The 20578-nt window shown below is 46.5% G+C and overlaps 1 protein-coding gene across 1 annotated transcript in view; it reads left to right on the forward strand.

The window, feature by feature from the left end:
• The window catches only part of PNPT1 (polyribonucleotide nucleotidyltransferase 1), a 326983-nt gene that overhangs the window by 123323 nt on the left and 183082 nt on the right, over positions 1-20578 (forward strand). The window contains exons 14-15 of the mRNA XM_078649311.1: positions 13628-13698; positions 14752-14788. Coding sequence (XP_078505437.1) covers positions 13628-13698; positions 14752-14788 — 108 coding nt within the window. The remainder of the gene's footprint in view (positions 1-13627; positions 13699-14751; positions 14789-20578) is intronic.

Raw genomic sequence — 20578 nt, forward strand, 5'->3', positions numbered from 1 at the left:
CAGGACACTGGGTAACAACCAACATGCGTTTTCCCTGTGACAGGGCACGTTCCTTAAGAATAGCCATCTGCACAGCCGTTAAAACTTTCTCCACAGTGGAAAATCGCATTTCAGCCGAAGTGTAAAAGTGTGACTTGTAAGCAATAGGTACTGTGTCTCCGTCATTAAAAGTAAGGTACGTGAAACCCACCGTTCCCGGTATGATTCTTATCACCAGGTTGGTGTGGTTATCACGAGTCAGTAAGAATTTAGAAGCGAGCAGATCAGCCTGCAAGCATTGCAAAATGGCGGAGTGCTCAGGCAGCCAGCATGATTTGGAAAAAGTTGGTTGTATCAAAGCATACAGAGGCTTGATACGCTGGGCATAATCCGGAATGTATGTCCTTCCGAAATTCAAAAAAAACAGTAAAGACTGTAATTTTTTCAGTGATGTCGGAGCGCGCAGTTGTGCGCATTTCTCCAGGAAGTGAGGAGCCAAACCTCTACCTTCATTGTTGAGCTCATAGCCTAGGAACAACACTGTGTACTCAGCAATGTGCGATTTTGCAAAGTTAAACTTGTAACCCATATCTGCAAAGTTACAAATTATGCTGTTTACTCGACACAGATGCTCCCAAAGTTCGTCATCTGTGAGATATATGTCATCCACATACGAGCATGCATCTGGGTCGATTCTCTCCAACAGAGGGACTATGCGGGCAGTAAAAATCCCAGGACTATTCTTATAGCCCATTGGGAGACGGCGAAATTGTTTATGGACACCGCCGCAAGTAAAGTTGGTCCATTGGGAACTAAGACCATCCAATCGATGGGCATAAAAACCGTTAGAAATGGCAAGCGTGGTTTTAAAACGCTTACGCACAAGACTATTCACTAGGGCAGAGCCGTGAGTATTCTGTACAGCACAGTTACGGCAATGCAAGTTTAAATGCCGGTAATTCAAAACCAAACGATATGAACCGTCAGGCTTGGTCACAGTAAAGAGAGGGTTATTCATTGGTGACACATGTCTCAATCACTCCTTGATATTCCAATTGTTCAAGGACTGCCGCGACGGAAGCCTTTACTTCACGCCGTATGGGATATTGAGGTTGAAGCTGCGGCTGAGACCGTAAAGGTATTTCGTGGTTCGGGGACAATTCATCCCAACCACACTTGAAAGTTCACTGCATCCCCCTTGACATTAGCAAGAATGAGATCGCAAACTATATCAAAGGAGCCACATAGGCGCATACCCAATTCAACCGCAGCCTCCGGTCCGTGATCATCTTGAACACGTTTAATGATCGTCGGCAGGACAGCCATAGACGGAGTGCCATAACACCTCGCGTATACTGCCGCAAAAGTTCTCCCCCAGGTCACACAGTCAGCGAGTTCAGGAGCCAAATCCTTCGGTAAACTAATTGTTAAAATCCTGTGCTTGTCACCAGGAGTTGTATTAGGAAATACAGCTTCCAGCTGGTCAGATTTCTCAGCAAGCCAGAAAGAAAAATCATCCTTCTCCTGGGGTCGCTTGCCCATCACAGCATTGACCATCACGGGACTGAGCTTCAATCCGCCCTGTCCGGCCGGAAGCGCCGCACCACCCGGGGGCCCACCCGGAAGATTACGACCTATGTATTGCACTAAGGCTCGAATCACGGCAATAGAGACAACATGTAGTCTACGAACTTCTGCCAAGGTACAATTGCCGTGTTGAGGATGAGGAGTAAATCCGGCCAAAACAGGCCAATTTGCGCCTGGAATGGACAAAGGACCTAACCTCGGAGCGGTTAAAGAATGGGGTAGGGCGCCACCAAACCAAACACGATGCTGCCAAGTATCAATAGGAACTTCCTGTGCTCTGTACGGCGTATATTCATTTGGTACCGGAGAGGGAGTGTAATTGTGGAACAAACCAGAGTTACGGTCCACAGCCGGAAACGTCACCCACGAATAGAACAGTTTGTATGGGTAAGCAGCATCCGCACTCACCACCAATATCACAGCCAAGCCCTCCAAGGGGACTTGGTAAGTCTGCAAATGATTGCGTACCGCAACGCGACTATGCTGCGGAATGTCAACTGGCTGGGCCATGACTGCACAGGAACTTAGAAAAACAAAGTAAACTTTGTAGCACAACTGGGTTGTAATTCAAGGAAACCGTTTCTAGAAAGATTCAAGCTAGAAAAGACCTATTTCAAAAATAGGTAGGTTCTGTCCGACACCCCCGTTTTCCGGAAACGACAGTGAAGGGGTTAAGGATTGAAAGATATACTACTCGAGTGTCATGATATAAGACCGACAACGTTGGGCGCCATGTAGCGGGAATTCCGTTCTCCTACAGAACTGTGCATAGAGATTTGGAACCTCAGTGAATTAGGGTTGCCCAAAACTCACCTCAGTACCCAAAATCCCCTTACCGAGCTAGCTACAGTGTCTCATTGGTCATAACAAACTCCCAATGTTTAGACAGACCAGAACATGAACTTAGAATACCTCAGGTATCGTGGAACACATGAACACTCTTTCGTTATGCAATCATTTCAAACCAGAACATGGAGTAAAAGAGGACATGTGCACATTTGAAATATTTATTTACTAATGCAGGGTTCTCAAACACAGTATCTTAGATAATACAAGCAAACCTATTATCACAAGCAAAGTTATCAGCATAGTTAATAGTCCATAAAATGCGAAAGGTGACAGCATGCTGAAATGAATAGGAGTTAGCAACACCTAATTCTCACCCTCCCGAACTAGCATAGTATTATTATTATCTATGAAGGTCTCTTTGGGTTTTAGCAGGGCGGGCCCATACCTCAAAATCTCAGTGGCAGAGGATCACATCATCTTCCACCAGCTCTCTGCATGCGAAGCACCATCAAGTGTGTTACGTGTGCTCTCAGCAAAGCAATATACAACACGCGTAAAGCCAGATTTTGGCAGCAGCTGCATTCATGTTATGTCTAGAAAGGTGCGAAGATCAGACCTTACAACAACACTGTGTCGAGTTATCCTGGGAAGCTTCAGCACTCACTGTGCAGACATATTTTACCAAACAAAGCTGATATCAGAGCAATAACATATTATTCTCATGTAAATCACAACGCTCTTCTAGGTTGAAAGCTAAAATAACAATTATGTGTCGTGTGCAAAAGCAGCAAAAGGAAAAATGGCGTTTAAACATTTTAATAAGCTCATGCTAACTTAACACGGTATATAGGTACGCAGTATCTATATGACAGCTGGAAGGCTCTATTCCAGAGTGACCACAATCTTGGTCAGCTCTACCATGCCCCCTTCATGATTCTTTTCTTTTATAAATCTTTTTATTGCAAGAAAAATAATAAAGTATGAACAGTATGTTGTAACCTTAGCAGCATCACAGCACAATCGAGTTGTAATATTAGTGCAGAAAATCATGGCATTCCTTCCACTCCCGCACTTCCAGCCTCCAGCCGGATCCTAGAGTCCCTCATCAGTGAACAGTCCCAAGCGAAGGGCATTAGAATCAAGAAGAACAGTAGTTGCACATATCCCACCCCGGTAATCCTTCCAGATTCCCCAAATTTTGACCCATTTCTTGGGGCAGCCTCTTCCCTTGTATACTACCCTCTCTTCCAGCATGCACCAGTCTGTCTTTTTTCCATGCACAAAGGTGGGGTGCCTGGGGGGGCTCTCCATTCACGCCCAATTTTGTGCTTTGCCACTATCAGTCCAACAGACCTAAAAATATAGGCCACGAAGGTTAGATCTGCGGCCTCCCATATGTTAAGTAGGCACCATTTTGCGGGGGCCTTAACGTCTCCTTCACACACCCTGTTTAAGCATGCAATCACAGTGGTCCAGTAGTTTTGAATGGCAGGACAATCCCAGATCATATGGAAAACAGTTCCCTTCTTGATTACAGCCACGGTGACACAATGCGTTTGATGCCTTGCCCATATGTGCTAACATGGTACAGACGTAGCAGAACCAATGGAGAATTTTAAGCTGTACAAGGCAGAACCTGGCTCTAATGGCCGCAACTTGCTGGAATGCCAGCGCCTCTAGCCATTCCTCGTCCTCAATCCCCCAAGTCCCTGTCCCACTGCTCTCTCAATCTAGTCAAGGGGTCTGGCTGATTATTAAGCCGCTTTTTATACGTAAGGGATATGGCTTTTCTAGGCATATGCTCATCAAGTTGACGGTCTTCCAGCGGGGAGGCTTTTTGAAGCTCATCTCCCCTAGACACTGCCGTCTGAAGTGCATGACGGATTTGTAAGTATCTGTTTGATTCTGTGGGTGCCATTTGGTATTCCTGTTTCAGTTCCGCAAATGGGATGACCCCACCACCCCACCCCCGGTTTCCACAAGTCTCACACCCTGGAGAGACCAATGAGGTCCCATTTATCAAAGCTCTGTGACTTCTCCAGCGTCCATACCAATGCGTTAGCCCAAAGGGTGGAGGCTAAGGTTAGCTTGCACTTGCATTCAGGGGCCTGGTGTACCGAAGTCCCTAAGCTAAGTGTGGTTGCTGTGGGGACTGCAAAAGCTTTGGGAAGCGAGGTATCATATAGCCCCCCAAGGTATCATCTCGGGAGCATGGGCAGTCTGTCGAGGTGGCAGGCAGGCTCTCCATCTGGGAGGTAGATGGGCCCACTGATTGATTGTAGTAAGCTGCTCCACCTGTACTGTTGTATGTTTGGAAGGCCAATACCACTATCACACCATCCCCTTGTCAGTTTTTAGAGGGCATTGCGCGCTGGACCCCCATCCCAGAGAAGCGTATGGAGTTCTCTGTCGATAGCCTGAAAGTAGGAGGGGGAACCATGTAGGATGTGTTATGTAGTGCATAAAGAAAGTGTGGTAGTATTCTCATTTTAAACAGCGCAAGTTTCCCCAGGATAGACAAAGGCAGGGCATTCCAGTGTTGCATGTCCATACGGAGGCACGATAAAGGTGGCTCCAGGTTTCTTGTGGAGAAATCTTCTGGGTCGGCAGTAATATATGTCCCAAAGTACCGAAAGCCTGTCAGTACGACCCTAGCATGCAATCTTAGGGCAGTGGTGGAGCCTCCCCATGCAGGAGATAAATGAGGGATTTGTCCCAGTTGATGGTGTACCCTGAGTATTTGCGAAATAATGTGAGAATGTGCATTACTCTGTGTCTGCGGTTGGTGCTTTGATCTTTTAGGCGTTCGTTTTCACACATAAAATTAAAACATTCATAACTCTATGTTCGAGGCATATGAACCGCAGATTACACACTATGCATAGATCGCCACCTAGTGTTGGGCCCGGATGTTTGCCATTTGTTTTTGTCCTGAAAAGTTCTTTCGAAGTTACGAGATAGGTGACTCCTCCTTAGGACCACATTGCGCATGGGCATCGGCTCCATCCTCAGATTGTTTTTTTCCGCCATCGTGCTCGGATGTGTTTCCTGCGCTCCGGTTTGGAACCGAATTTCCTTCGGCGCGCACTCCTCACCCAGTTCGACGGTATCATTTCGATTGCACTCCCCATCGACGCATTCTTCACTTCGAAGTCTTCGATTCCGGTCGTCGACGAAGGCCTTTGGGCGTACCTGGGCCTTACTCTCTGGCTCATGGAAAGGACACCATTCAAGAAGTGTCCTCAATGTGGGTCAAAGTTTCCCCACACAGATCTACATGAGGTGTGCAACCTTTGCCTCTCACCGGAGCACGAGGCCAAAGACTGTTCCGCTTGTGCCTCTTTCTGCTCCAAAAAGACAATTCAGGACCGACGAGCTTGAAGAAATATGGCTCGCTCGTCAGCTTCGATCCCCGACGACATTTTTGAAGAGGGCGTTGACGTGCCAGAGCACCAGCGGGCTGAAGAAAGTGCCATCTCCTCTGATGCCGAAGACTCAGACGTCGAGGACATCACTCCAGCTCAATGGGTCGTAAGTAAGAACGTCGACCCCAACCCTTCCTCAACACCCTCAAAAAAGGCTTCGGTCACACCCTCACGCCCGGGTGCACACCAAGAGACTGCTTCCCACCCCCTGCCTTCGGGGCCGGCAAAGAAGCCTACTAAGCCTACAGGCGCCTCGGGCTCGAGTCAGCCTATTCCCGGTGCCGATCCCATACCGACACCGAAGAAGACCAAAACCGCACTCGGAGCCGAGTAAAAAACTGCCTAAAGATCCCGACTCAGAGAGGAAAAAACACCCGGAACCAAAAAAACAAAATCCGGTAAAAGACATTTCGAAAGGTCATACTTCTAAGCCAAAAGACCCTAAACCCGCTACCGAGTCGGTGCCGAAAAAACCTCCGGAACCAAAAACTTTGACGCCGAAGGATCTGCCCTACACAGAAGACCTTTTTACACCAGATCCTACTCAAAAGACTCTTGTAAAGGATCCTAAGACTGGCCAACTAGCTCTTAGCTCCAAGAAGAGACCACTAGAGGTGCCTGCACCTCCTCCTTCTCCTCCTCCTCCTCCAAAGAATAGAGACATGGCAACCTCTCATTAAGGGTCCCTTCTCCACCATCTCCCCATACTATTCCTCCTCCTACACCACATCATTCGCCTACACCATCCACTAATCCAGATCATGATGTAGATACAGACTCTGATGACACTGGTGGGGGTGCACATGACCCAGTGAGTCCCCCTCAGTCACCTAATACATGGGATGATTATAACACCTCTGATGTGCCTTACGTCCACCAAGACAAAGTATATCCTCACAGGCCTTCCCCACCAGAGGACACTATAGGTTTTAACCTTCTAGTCCAGAGAGCTGCCCAGTACCATGGGGTTGACTTGCACACTGATACTGTGGAGGAAGATTTCCTATTGGACACTATTGATAATACACAAAGATCCACTGCCATTTTGCCAATGCTTAAAGGGGTCATTAAGCACGCAACAGAGGTATTTAAAGGTCCAGTCAGGGCTCGTGTCCTCAACCCTCGCATTGAAAAAATACTAAGCCGCCCCTACAGATCCAGTTTACATTAGAGGTCCAGCACCACTAGATTCTTTAGTAGTATCTAATGCACGTAAACGTGCTAATTCACAAACATCTGGTGAGGCCTCACCACCAGATAAGGAATCTAAACTCCTTGACGCCTCTGGTAAGCGCACAGCGTCACAGGCAGCTAACATATGGTGCAATGCCAATATTCAAGCGCTATTGGCAAGATATGACAGGGCACATTATGATGAACTAGAATCCATAATGCAGCATCTACTAGATAAATATAAAAATCGGGCCAATGAACTCATACAGGAAGGTAAAAATATCACCAATACTTCCATTCGTTGTGCCCTAGATGCCGCAGACACTGCCTCAAGGGCAATTAATACTAGTGTCCTTCTGCGTAAGCATGCCTGGCTACGTATTTCAGGTTTCAAACCTGAATTGCAAAATTCCATACTCAATCAGCCATTTGATGAGCAACACCTATTTGGCCCTAATGTCGATGTATCTTTAGAGAAAATGAAAAAAGACACAGACACAGCTAAATCTATGGGTCCCTTGCAATTGCAAGCTCCCAGACGTTCTTTTCGTCGCTCATCATATAGAGGCAACACAAGAGGCTACGCCTCCGATAGCCCCTCCACTTCCTATAAAACCCCTTGTCAATCCAGATTCACTAAGTGCTACCAAAGAGGGGGTTATAGGGGTAACCACAACAAGGGCAGAGGAAAAACCAACTCCCGCTCTGCCTCCACCCCTACCCAATGACTTTCCTCCGCTTCCCCCCCACCATTCCACTCCTGTGGGGGGAAGACTACAACAATTCCTTCCTGCCTTGACCAACATCACATCAGACAGGTGGGTACGACAAATTATTCAATCGGGTTACTGTCTAGAACTAACTTCTACTCCCCCAAAAATACCACCCAAACAACGTCCAATGTCACGAGAGCATCTATCACTGCTAAAGCAAGTTGACTATCCTTTCTAGAAAGAAGTGCAATAGAACCAGTTTCTCTGCACCAACAAAACAACGGAGTTTACTCACTACTTTCTTATCCCAAAGCAGGATGGCTCTCTAAGGCCTATTCTAGACCTCAGACCGCTTAACATAGACATACAGTCAGACCATTTTCACATGGTCACACTTCAACAAGTCCTTCCTCTCCTGTTACAAAACGACTTCCTTGCTACTCTAGATCTCAAGGATGCATATTTCCACATTCCCATTCACAAAGCTCACAGGAAGTACCTCACATTTGTAATAGACGGGCAGCACTATCAATTCAAAGTACTCCCATTCGGAGTCACAACAGCACCAAGGGTATTCACCAAGTACCTAGCAGTTACGAAGACAGCACATCCACATCTTCCCGTACCTCGACGACTGGCTCATAAAAGCCAGCTCATACAACCAGTGTGTGGAACACACCCATGCCACCATCCAACTGCTACACAACTTGGGGTTCACAATAAACCACACCAAGTCTCATCTGCAACCATCCACAGTACCTCGGTGCCACAATAAACACCTCAACAGCGCTAGCTTATCCAACTCCAGTAAGGATAGCCAGCATGCAAGCTCTTCTCACAAAGTTTCAGCCACAACACTCCCTTCCAGCACGAGTGTTCACGCAACTCATAGGGATGATGGCCTCTTGCATTTTCATAGTGCCCCATGCAAGACTCCAAATGCAACCTCTTCAAGAGTGCTTATCACGTCAATGGAACGAGGCTCAAGGTCAATTAACAGACCTAGTGTTGGTAGACGGTCGGACTCATCGCTCTCTGCAGTGGTGGAACACCAAAAACCTTTCCAAAGGGCGACCGTTCCTAGAGCCAGTTCCTCAAATAATATTGATAGCGGACGCATCGCTCTCCGGCTGGGGAGCCCACCTACTGCAACACCCCATGCAAGGCAGGTGGACACCACAGCAAAAGTTACTCCATATCAATCACCTTGAGTTATTAGCTATATTCCTAGCACTGAAAGCTTTCCAAAAGCAAGTACCAAACAAAGCTGTGTTAGTCCGCACGGACAGCCATGTATTACATACAGAAACAGGGCGGAACACACTCCGTGCAACCTTCTCAACTAGCACAGGACATATGGCGGTGGGCTATACCTCAAAACATATTCCTTCTAGCCCAGAATGTTCCCGGAGTACAAAATACCATAGCAGATCTGTTAAGTCGTCAGACACAACAGACCCACGAGTGGGAACTTCATACGCAAGTTCTTAAACCATTCTTTCAGATGTGGGGACAACCTCAGAGAGACCTCTTTGCCACCCACGAAAACGCCAAATGCCCAAGCTTCGCCTCCAGATATCCACACCCACTGTCCAAAGGCAATGCGATATGGATGAACTGGTCAAACAAATTTGCGTGCGCTTTTCCACCTCTACCACTCATGCGACTAGTAGTACGCAAACTACAGCAGAATTCTCTGACCCTCATCCTAGTTGCTCCAATGTGGGCCAGACAGCCGTGGTACACCACACTGCTACAACTGTCTGTAGTACAGCACCAAAAAATAAACCTGTCTCCACACCTTTTAACACAGAACCTTGGAGAGATCAGGCACCCGGCCCCAGCTCAGCTCAACCTTGCGATCTGGCTCCTGAAATCCTAGAATTTGGATATCTTAACCTTCCTCCAGACTGCCTGAATGTCATAAAAGAAGCTAGACGTCCAACCAATAGAGCATGTTATGCAGCTAAGTGGAAACGCTTTGTACAACAACAATATTAATCCCCTAGACGTGTCTATTCAACACATCATAGGATACTTACTGCACCTCCAAAGATGTAACTTAGCCTACACGTCTATTAGACTGCATCTTGCTGCAATAGCAGTATATCTGCAAAACAGACAGCATCTATCTCTGTTCAGAGTGCCTGCTATTAAAGCCTTTATGGAAGACCTTAAGAGAATAATTCCTCACAGAGTACCACCTTCACCTGTGTGGAATTCAAACATTGTTCTTACACTGCTAATGGGAACCCTTACATAAATGTGAACTACAATTTTTAACATGGAAGGTTGCGTTCCTAGTAGCTATTGCTTCTCTGCGGAGAGTTAGTGAACTACAAGCACTAACCATCCAAGAACCCTTCTTGCAAATGCATCATAATAAGGTCGTTCTCCGTACTAATCCAAAGTTCCTGCCCAAAGTCATTTCTTCCTTCCACCTCAATCAATCTTTGGGACTGCCCGTTTTCTTCTCGCAGCCACAGACAGTAGCAGAAAGAGGTCTTCATACCCAAGATGTCAAAAGTGCTTTGCTATACTACATCGAGAGAACACAACCCTTTCGTAAGACCAAACAACTTTTTGTGTCTTTCTCACCACCACATAAGGGTAATCCCTTTTCAAAATCTGGGATAGCTAGATGGATTGTCAAATGCATACAGATTTGTTACCACAAAGCTAAACGTACGTTATCTGTTTCTCCTAAAGCCCACTATACAAGGAAAATAGGGGCTTCAATGGCATTTTTAGGGAACATTCCCCTAGATGACATCTGCAGAGCAGCTACATGGTCTACACCGCACACATTCACAAAACACTATTGTGTAGATGTGCAAACCAAACAACAAGCTAATGTGGGCCAGGCTGTTCTCAAATCATTATTTCAAACTACTGCAACAGATACGAGTGGTTGCCGCTAAGAGTGGGTACTGCTATACAATCTATGCACAGTGTGTAATCTGCAGCTCATATGCCTCGAATGGAAAATGCTACTTACCAGTATGCATCTGTTCTTGGCATGTAGAGCTGCAGAGTTACACACGCCCACCCGCCTCCCCGGTTACCCTTGTCTGTTCCAGTAGTATCTTAATTAGATACAGCTTACATGGACATTCTTCCTTTTCTTGCAAAGCTCCATCATTTCCCTAATGGCGAAAAACAATCTGAGGATGGGGCCGATGCCCATGCGCAATGTGGTCCTAAGGAGGAGTCGCCTATCTCATGACTTCCAAAGAACTTTTCAGGACAAAAACAAACTACAAACATCTGGACCCAACACTAGGTGGCGATCTATATCTGCAGCTCTACATGCCAAGAACAGGTGCATACTGGTAAGTAGCATTTTCCTTCTACTGCATGAATTTTTATCATTTTGGTATCAAATAATTTATTAAAATGTACTCTATTTTTCTAAACTGGGTTGAGAATTTCCTTTTGTTATGTTATTACTTTATTACTGTTTGTGTGCTGCATAAATACTTTACATATTGCCTCTAACTTAAGCCTGATTGTTTTTTGTGCCAAGCTTCCCAGGGTTAATTAAGCACTAGTTAATTTAGTGACTGCACCCTGCAAGGGATTGTGGATGTTGCTTGGCCAGTGCTCACACCCCAATTTCTCACAAAAGTTAATTTCATTTAATCTTTTTCATCTATTTAAAAAAAATAAATGTAAGAGGATACAAAAGCTCTGCAGTCAGTTCTGACGGCCACTGGCTTGCAGCTCATTTAAACTCTAGTGCACCGCATCCTGCGTGGCCTCTTCTGTAAACCAGGCAAACATTATGGAATTCTGTAATCCACGGTGTATGATTGTTTTACCGTACCAAGATAGACAGCACATTGGTTAAAAATGTGGTGGCCATGCTGCAACTTTAAAACAACAATAGACTTTGTACAATACCACTGCAAGACAGACAACCACTGCCATATTTCTTTATTGTAAGCATATGCCTGCCATATTTAGGTGTCGGCATGTTTTCTTTTTTTCTATTCTTTTAAGTATCTTGCATGTGTAGTTGAGTATTTAATGTGTTCCATTGTGGTTGTGTTAGAGGGTGAATGCAAGAACTAGTGGATGGATGAATGGATGCATGACTTAAAAAACGAGTGACCGAGTGCATGTAAGATAACTTATTGAGTGTCTAAGCCAACAGTGACCCAAAAGGCACTTTTATTCATAAGCCAGATTTATTGAAATTTTCAATGCTGATTTTATTTAGGTTACTGAAAACATACCTTATTTAAGATTTTTGACTACATACAATCTTAGGTTTTTTAAAATTACTTCTTGACATTGAGGTTGCAGTAAAGATGTATGAAATCTTGGCTGAAGACCAAAAGTGTGTACTTGATGCCCATTGTTGATTACCCCCTTTGTCCTAATAATGGAGGACCCACCATGTGAGCATTGGCTTTCATCTGTTGCAATCAGGCCCTGCCAAAGTGTGTTTCTTCTGAAAATCTGTGCACTATCCCCCCCACCCACCCCCAGCTCTCCCATTAAAGTGCGAATGCAAAGCCAAAAGACATACTCGGAACGTGGGACCTGTTTTACCACCAGTGGAACAATTAGACTGCAGTATTCCTCTTTTAAATTAACATCATCATTATAGGCAGATTAGATAAGGACATTTTGCTGAGTCCAAATTCGGGTCAAACTGGTGGATTCAAATTCGACTTAGTCTCAAATTGGAATGTGGTAGGTCTCTGTGTAATCCATTAATGAATGGGAAGTGCCTTCTTCCAGCATCCGCATACAGTAACTAAACGTTTGCTAAGACCACGTAGTCTTAATAGGAGACCTTCAGTAGATTGTCTGTACCAAATCAGACTTTTAGCGATTGAATCGTAAAACCTTTTCTTTTAACTCGAGACGTGTCTTCATTTTGTAGGCTTTTACCTCAACATACTTTGACAAATGGAACGCCTTGCACTCTGAAGTTTTATTCTGTTTTAGCAGAAGGCTCCACAATTGCAGGTCGCTGTACACTATGATGTGAAGAAAACTTTCTCAGTTGAAGAGTAATACAAAGACACTTATTTCCTTTTCTCTGAAGACAGATAAAAGATTGCCATTAAGTTTTATAAGACTTTGCATAGTTTTAGGCTGTAAAAATTTCAAACCAGGTTGACTTACCAGAGGCTTAGAAAGTACTGCTTTTTGTTTGTAAAGACTGGACGTTTTGGTGTTTTATCATAAATGTAAGATTTCATTTTTATTATAAAGTGTTATGTTTAATACCTTACTTAACATATGTATTTTCTTAGATAACCTAAAAGGAGCACCGGCAAAGTCACTAGGACTCGCTTTAATATGCTAATAAAGGAAAATAATGCCTGCCCAGATGCTGTTTGCATGTGTTACTTACACAAATGCTGGTTAGCACAATAAAGCCTGTCCTATTGGATTGGCAATGCTTGGGAAAAAGTGTCAGATGGGTTATTTTCTATGTAGAATGTATAAGATAAATAATTATCAAATTGTTTGTCTCGTTAGCTTGAGTGTACTTTTCAGATGTGCAACATTCCCTCATTCACTCCAATGAAAGCACTTAAAAGTCAGAATGATACGCCTAACAAACATTAGAAGAAAGTGAGAGGGAAATAATCCTCTGGGTGGAAACAAAGCCCACTCTATGGATTTATTAAAGAATCGTTAACAACAGGTCTTGTAGACTTCTGTGCTTTCTGATTAGACCTACAAATTCTACACACTTTATGAAAGGTAGAGGCATAACAGTATTGGTAGATGCTAAAGTTATTAGAACTGTGTCGATTGATTCTGCACTTATTTCTCTTAGACAATGACACTAAGTGAATTTATAAAAATGTTGATTTTGATTAGGTGAAAGTTGGATATTGATTAACTTTACTGCAAGTCCCTCACATTCCGTGCTGAGTGTGGGGCAATCAAGTCTCCTGTCTGCCTTCTTTTAACTGTGACTTTCTTTCGATTTAGGTTCTTTGTAGTGTTACATTTGACTCACTCGAATCAAGTATGAAATCTGATCCGATCACTGCAGCTTTAAGGTAAGCATATTTTCCTTATTTATCAGCTCCTCACTGAAAAACAATTATTTGGTATTTTCTTTTTTTTGTTGCTGCCTGTTTTTGTGATTTTTCTCAAATGGACACACATTATATTATATTCTTTGCAGCAACTCTTAGGTTTGTGCTGAAACAACATTTCTGTAGAAATAATAACAATATTCCTTTTTGGAATTTTGCATGTTTTAAAGTATGTTTGAGAATTGTCCACTCTCCACTATGCCTTGTACATGGAGAATTAGAACCTAAGAATTAAAAAGGGGTTCGATTCCGAAGTTAAAGATTGCCTTGCTCTTAATTTATCTTAATCTGGATCTGAAGAAAAAAGTAATAGCCATAAACCTATAAATGATAATCAACAGGATCTTACACAGAATCAATTCTAATGAAACCCAGAAATGCTGTTGCACAGAACAGCCTTTGAGGAGTGTCTTTATATTTGTTCTAGGGGTTGCTCAGACCTTCATTGCAGTTTATTTGATATGTTTGAGAAATTTGGTGCTGGCAGTGTTCTAGGTCACAATATCAAAGGATAAATAGCAGTTTGCAGATACAGGCCATAATGTTGATTGACGCAATATTTTCAAAATAAGGGTCGATTTACAATTAACTCAACTTGAACGATATTTCCAGGCGATTATGATGGTCTTGATATATCTCCAGGTATATATTTTGACAGCAGTACTGTGGTATAGCACACCTGGAGACTAAGGTGTGTTGTAAGGGAATTGGTGGCTACAACATTCTTTAATTGCTGAATTTATATTTTTTAGTTAAGAAAATGTTTATACACTTTGTTTATATAGAGTGTGGATCAGACAAAAGTAATTTCACTATTGGCTTCAGATCTTCTAACTAATATGTGGCACTATTTCAAAAATACTTTTCTGGCCAGTGTTTCTAAAAAGATGTTGAGTCCCTATCAAATCCAAAACAATGCACGCAAAAAGAAAAAGAAAGAAACCCATCCCCCCTCCTGCCCTTCTTTGCAAACTCCCCATACCCTCGACCTCTAATGTCTTGTTTGTTTTTCAGTGGCGTGAAGGACAAAAATTTCATGCTACATTATGAGGTAGGTTTACCTTCAGGTTGATTTCTGAATCACTACTGAATTTCTAGAATGATACTAACCTTTTGTAAGTGTTGGAAATAAACTGTTAGGAACATTGTCTTGTTAAAAACAAATATGCCTGTGATCATTTCTCAATATCAAATATGGATTAATCCAAAAGTGAGTGTGGCTGGATCTGTTTTTTTCCTTAGGGATCAGATTGCTGATGATTAGTAATGTAGAAGCTGCCTTCCTGGTAGTTATGGCATGTGGCTTCTTTCTGGGTTCACAATTAAAACTGAGGCTATAGATGGCTTGCTAGCCCCTGCCTGCACCGGTCATTCAACACCATCCTCGCTATATGATCTAAAGTTAATTATATCTTTTTTTTTTTTACAAACTTTTTTATTAACAGTTAACAAACGAAAGACATCAGGTGACATTGACCAGTTACACAGTTGTCAAGTATACAGATCCATACAGGATGATGATCAAGAGATCACAGGGCCTCCTGCGCCTCCTCTTCTTCCAGACAGATCGGGGGCATACAAATGTCACCACGGTAGCAGTTAGTCTGCCCAGACCTTACCCCACTTTTTGGGACAACCTCTAGAAACGTAGACCGACCTCTCCCTGAACATGCACCAATTCATGTCTTCTGCCCATTTTCCAACCCGGGGTAGCTGTCCCGCTCCCCACAGCTGAGCGATGTTGCGCTTGGCAACCATGCATGCTAACGTTACCCACTGTCGCTTATACATACACAGATCTGTGGGTTCCCAAACATTTAAAATACACCTACGAGCCTCTGGCCGTATCTCTACCCGTAGTACATCCCGCAGTTTATCATGGATCTCTACCCAATAGACCTGTACCTCCCTACTGTGCTACAAAATATGCATGAAAGTGCCAAGTACTCCACACCCCCTGCGACACTCCCCACACTCCAATCTACCCATTAGGACCAGACGAGGCCCCGTGACATATGACCTGCGAAGAATCTTTAACTGCACTAATCTGAGCCTCATCTGTATTGCCACTACCCGTGGAGAGGAGACCGCCTCCCGCCAATTCTCCTCATCCAACTCAATTCCATCTGCACTCCACTGTGTCCTAATTAGTACCAGCGGGTCCTCCGTATTATTGATTCGTTTTTTATATATTAGGGAGATGGGCTTTTCCGGGAGAAGACCATCCAACACACGGTCCTCCAGGGGAGAAGCATCTGGAAGTAGCGTGCCTTCGGGGATATGTGTAAGTAAGGCGTGTCTGACCTGGAGATAACAGAAGTGCTCCCTATCATGAAGGTGTTATTGCTGCTTAACGGAATCGAACGTGTGAATTGTGTCTTTCCCCCAGACGTCTTTGATCTGTGTAATCCTAATAAGTTACCACTTGTCAAACCCCTTAGATTTCCAAAGGCTTCCTAATCTCTCTGAACTCAATAGTGGGGTGGCAAGCTTTAGTCTCCCCTCCCACTTGAGGGGTCTATTGGCCGCGTGCCACACCTGTACTGCATGTGAGGTAGGACCTGCAAGGGGAAACCGTCCCGATCTGGCTTACAGTGCCCTGGTGAAATCGCCCCCGGGCACTTGCAAGCGGTCCATTGCATAGCCGGGGTCCACTGGGGCCCCGTATATAACGTGGTTTACTGCCGCCAACTGGGAGGCCCAGAAATATTTCCATAGGTCAGGCAACCCTATTCCCCCATCATACCAGGGGAGGGTGACCTTGGAAAAGGCTATACGGGGCCTACCATCCCAAAGAAGCTGTCTCTGGAGAGCCTCTATTTCCTTGAAATAAGACGCTGGTACGGGATCCATAGCGTTCTGGAGCGCGTATAAGAATTGGGGAAGGGCCATCATCTTGAAGAGCACTGCCCTGCCCAAAAGAGATAGCGGAAGTGCCCGCCAACGCGTCACGTCTTTTTTTAATCGAGCCATAGGGGGACCCAAATTATTAGTGTATCGTAATTTCGGGTCCAGTGTGACATAGATACGGAAGTATCGAAACCCCGACGGCTCGATTTGTATCGGACAGTTTTTGGGGATCACCGGCGGGTCGGCTCTGAGGACAAAGAGCACAGACTTTGACCAGTTGATTGCAAACCCAGAGTACCTCCCAAACATGGCAAGCACATCCAGGAAACATATCAGGGAGCCCCTTGGATTGGTGAGATAGAGCAGAATATCATAGGCATACAATGAAATGTTATCCTCCCAATCCAAGGTCCATTGCAGTCCTCGGATCGATCGGTCCCACCGAACCCACGCTGCAAGCGGTTCCAGCGCTAAAGCAAACAGGAGTGGGGATAAGGGGCATCCCTGCCTCGTGCCTCTGCCAAGGGGAAAGTCAACAAACTTATGATTATTTACCACTACTCTGGCAAGGGGGGCGGCATACAATAGACGCAGTCAACCAATGAACTCTGGTCCAAAGCCCATCTTTCCCAAGACTGCAAACCAGTAAATGTACAGGAATTTATATAGCGCAAATCACCGAGCGGTTTCTAAGCGCTTGCTTAGGGAACCCGTCCTGGTATTCCCCTGTGAGATAACCCCGGCAGGGTATCCGCAAGGTGAAAGCCAGGCATCCCGCCGCGAGGGGCCGTTGTGGAGATTAAGCAAGCTATTGCCCAGAGTCGCAGAGTGTGAACCCGTGAATCGAGTAGGCACCGGAGCGAGAATTGACGAGTCCATGGACATTTTAGGACTCAAGACCCCGCCGAGCCGGGAATTGAACCCTGGTCCCGGGCTGACCTCTGCTTCCAGGTCTGCCTCCTCTAACAAGTGAGCCACACTTCTCCACTCGACCCTATCAAATGCCATAGTGGCATCGAGCGACACCAGCACCGCTGCCTCCTGGATCGTTGGGGACCTTCCCAATACTCTATGTAACCTGCGCAGGTTAAGAGCAGTATTTCGATGTGGCACAAAGCCAGACTGGTCCGGATGTACCAGGGTAGTGATGACCTTGACAAGGCGTGTCGCCAACAACTTTGCTAGAACTTTAGGTTCAGCGTTGAGTAACAAGATGGGCCTATAGGATGAGCAGAGTGTCCTGGGCTAGCCCGCTTTGTGGATGACCACTATATTTGCCACCCGCTGGTCATAAGGGAGCCGACCCCTCTCCTTACTCTCTGTGAACATGGACCGCACAAAGGGGGCCAATTTGTTAGCACTCAGTTAGTAAAGTTCTATAGGAATTCCGTTTGGGCCCGAAATTTTATGAATCTTAGTCAATTTTTATACCGGCCTTAACGTACATCATCATAGTGCACTTTCTGAGTTGAATTTATTAAGTAGAAAATGAAATATGAAGTATCTGAAAGAAACACGTAGTTATCGATTCCTTACCTTAGAATTACCCCCAGGCGTCAGACTGGATCCGGAAAGTTTTTTGTCAGCAGTACCCCTGCGCGTCGGTAGGCGTCATCGCGCGGCTCCGCGTGCGTCATTGGCGCCCGGATGACGTTGCTGGAGTTTCTTAGACACGCCCACGCGCTGACGTCAGTTCTTTCTTTTTCCGCACCAGCAAGCGCAGATCCGGGAAGAGCAAGTACCTCAGTCAGTTTTTGACTGAGCTTTTTTGAGGCCTTTTACCTCTTTTCTTTGAGTCAATCGACTCCTGGTGTCAGAGTGATGCCCAGCTTCAAGAACTGTGGGGACTGTCACCGCATGATGTCGGTGACGGACCCACACCGCGTGTCTCTCTACTGCTTGCGGCACAACCACGACTCCAAGTCGTGTCCCGACTGCCGGGCCATGGTGCTGAAAACTTTGTGGGAGCAGTCCCGAAAGTTGCTGGAAGTCCGGCAGTCAGCTCCATGCCGTTCAAGGTGCCGGTCCAGTGGTAGTTCGAGGGACCAGTCGCGGAGCCGTCAACTTCTTTCCCCTAGATCTAAGTCTTCGCACTCTGGGTCAGGTAAGTCGAATCATTCCAAGAAGAATTAATTTGAAGAAAATCCGTCGCTCTTCGCCTTCCCCTCGTCCGTCGCGCAACGCGGCTGAGGGTGTGGGTGGTGCCACCCCGCGGCTCCGGCAGAGCCTGCGATGTCGCCGCCGGCCTACCCACCTTTTACGGGTCCGTCGGCGACTCTTGCACAGGTGCAAGAGTTTCTTGCTGACATGGCCCGACTCTTTAGGCCGTCTGGCTCCGCCGGTGTACCTTCGGGCCCCGCGTGCCCAACACTGGTGGTTCCGACCCCGGCACCGCCCTCTGCTCCGGCGCCGCAGGACCTCACTGGATCTGAGCTCTGATCCCGGGCGAGACCGGTTGACCTCATCACACCTCCACCAGTGTCTACCCCACCTCCAGCACCTCCTCCGACGTCATCCAGTACCACCGTCGACGTAGTCCCCGGTTTCGACGCCGATGGGGCCTTTTACCCCTATGTCCATCCTCCTTATTTTCAGCCTGTTTCACAGACTTCGGAGGAAGGGGTCTGAGGACCCTCTTGCACAACAGTGCAGTGTTGACCCGTGACTGGGCAGAGGATTTGGGGGATGCCAGTGGTCTAGACTCCTCGCCTGACCTTGGCGTGCTGTGTCCTCCTTCCGTGGCTACGGAGGAGGGAGCAAGTTACGCAGTGTTGTTGCGTTGGTCAGCCGAGGCTTGAAGTTCCTACAGTGGCCATCAGGACTAACCTTCTGACAGAAGTGCTTCAGCCGGCGGCACCCTCCTCGGAGCCCTTGCTGCCTTTTAATGATGCACTGTCTGACGTTCTTTTGGGCACTTGGTCCAGACCGAACACACGGGCTCCTGTGGACAGGAATGTGGCCTGATGCCATCGCCCGGCTCCGGCAACCCCCTCATTCTCTCCCAACACTCCAACCCTGAGAGCTTGGTTGTCCTAGCCTCTGCACCCCAGAGCGCATTCCCTTCCGCTCCCCCAGACAGGGAATCCAAGAAGCTGGAGCAGCTTGGCAAGATGCTGTTTTCATCTGCCAGCTTATGACTGCGGTCGGTGAACACCGCTTGCCTCTTGGGCCGTTACTCCCACTCTGTGTGGAACACTGTTGCGCAGTTGCTGCCCCACTGTCCGAAGCAGGCCCAGATAGTGCTCAGCCAGGCTATTGCAGCTGGGAGGGACGCAGCTAAGTTCACCATCCATTGTGGGCTTGACACCGCTGACTCGCTGGGCAGGGCGATATCCACGACGGTGGCGCTTCAGTACCACGCCTTACTGAGAACAGCTGGCTTTTCGTGGGATGTCCAAAACACCTTGATGGACATGCCCTTTGATGGCATTCGCCTTTTTGGCAGCAAAGAGGATAGTGCGTTGGAGCACTTTAAGGACTTATTGGCTACGGCCAAGTCCTTGGGCATCTCGGCCACTTGGCCTCCTCCACCTTCTCGCTCCTTTCGTGACCATGAAAGGGGTGCCCCAACACGTTCATTCCAGAGCCACAGGCCGGCGCAGCAACAACCTCAGCGCGGACGTGGGAACCGCCGAGGGCGGGTCAGTCAACCTCCACCCCCGCGGCATCCACTTCAAAGCCTTCCTAGTCCGACCTTTCAGGCCCATCAAACGCCAGTGGGCGGCAGAATACACCATCATCTCCCCCACTGGCGCAACATCACTTCGGACAAGTTGGTGCTGCAGATAGTCCAAGGGGCTACTCCCTCCCCTTCGAGACTACTCCTCCACCCATGCCACCTCAGTACCACCTCGGTACCACCTCATGTCAGGGGACCATCTTGCGCTTCTTCAGCAGAGAGTCATGGCCCTCTTAGCCAAGGGAGCCATGGAGCGTGTTCCTGGGCCAGAAGTAGGTCTTGGTTGCTATTCCCACTACTTTCTGGTCCCCA

This window comes from Lissotriton helveticus, chromosome 6 (genome assembly GCF_964261635.1).
Source record: "Lissotriton helveticus chromosome 6, aLisHel1.1, whole genome shotgun sequence".
Taxonomy (NCBI): Eukaryota; Metazoa; Chordata; class Amphibia; order Caudata; family Salamandridae; genus Lissotriton; species Lissotriton helveticus.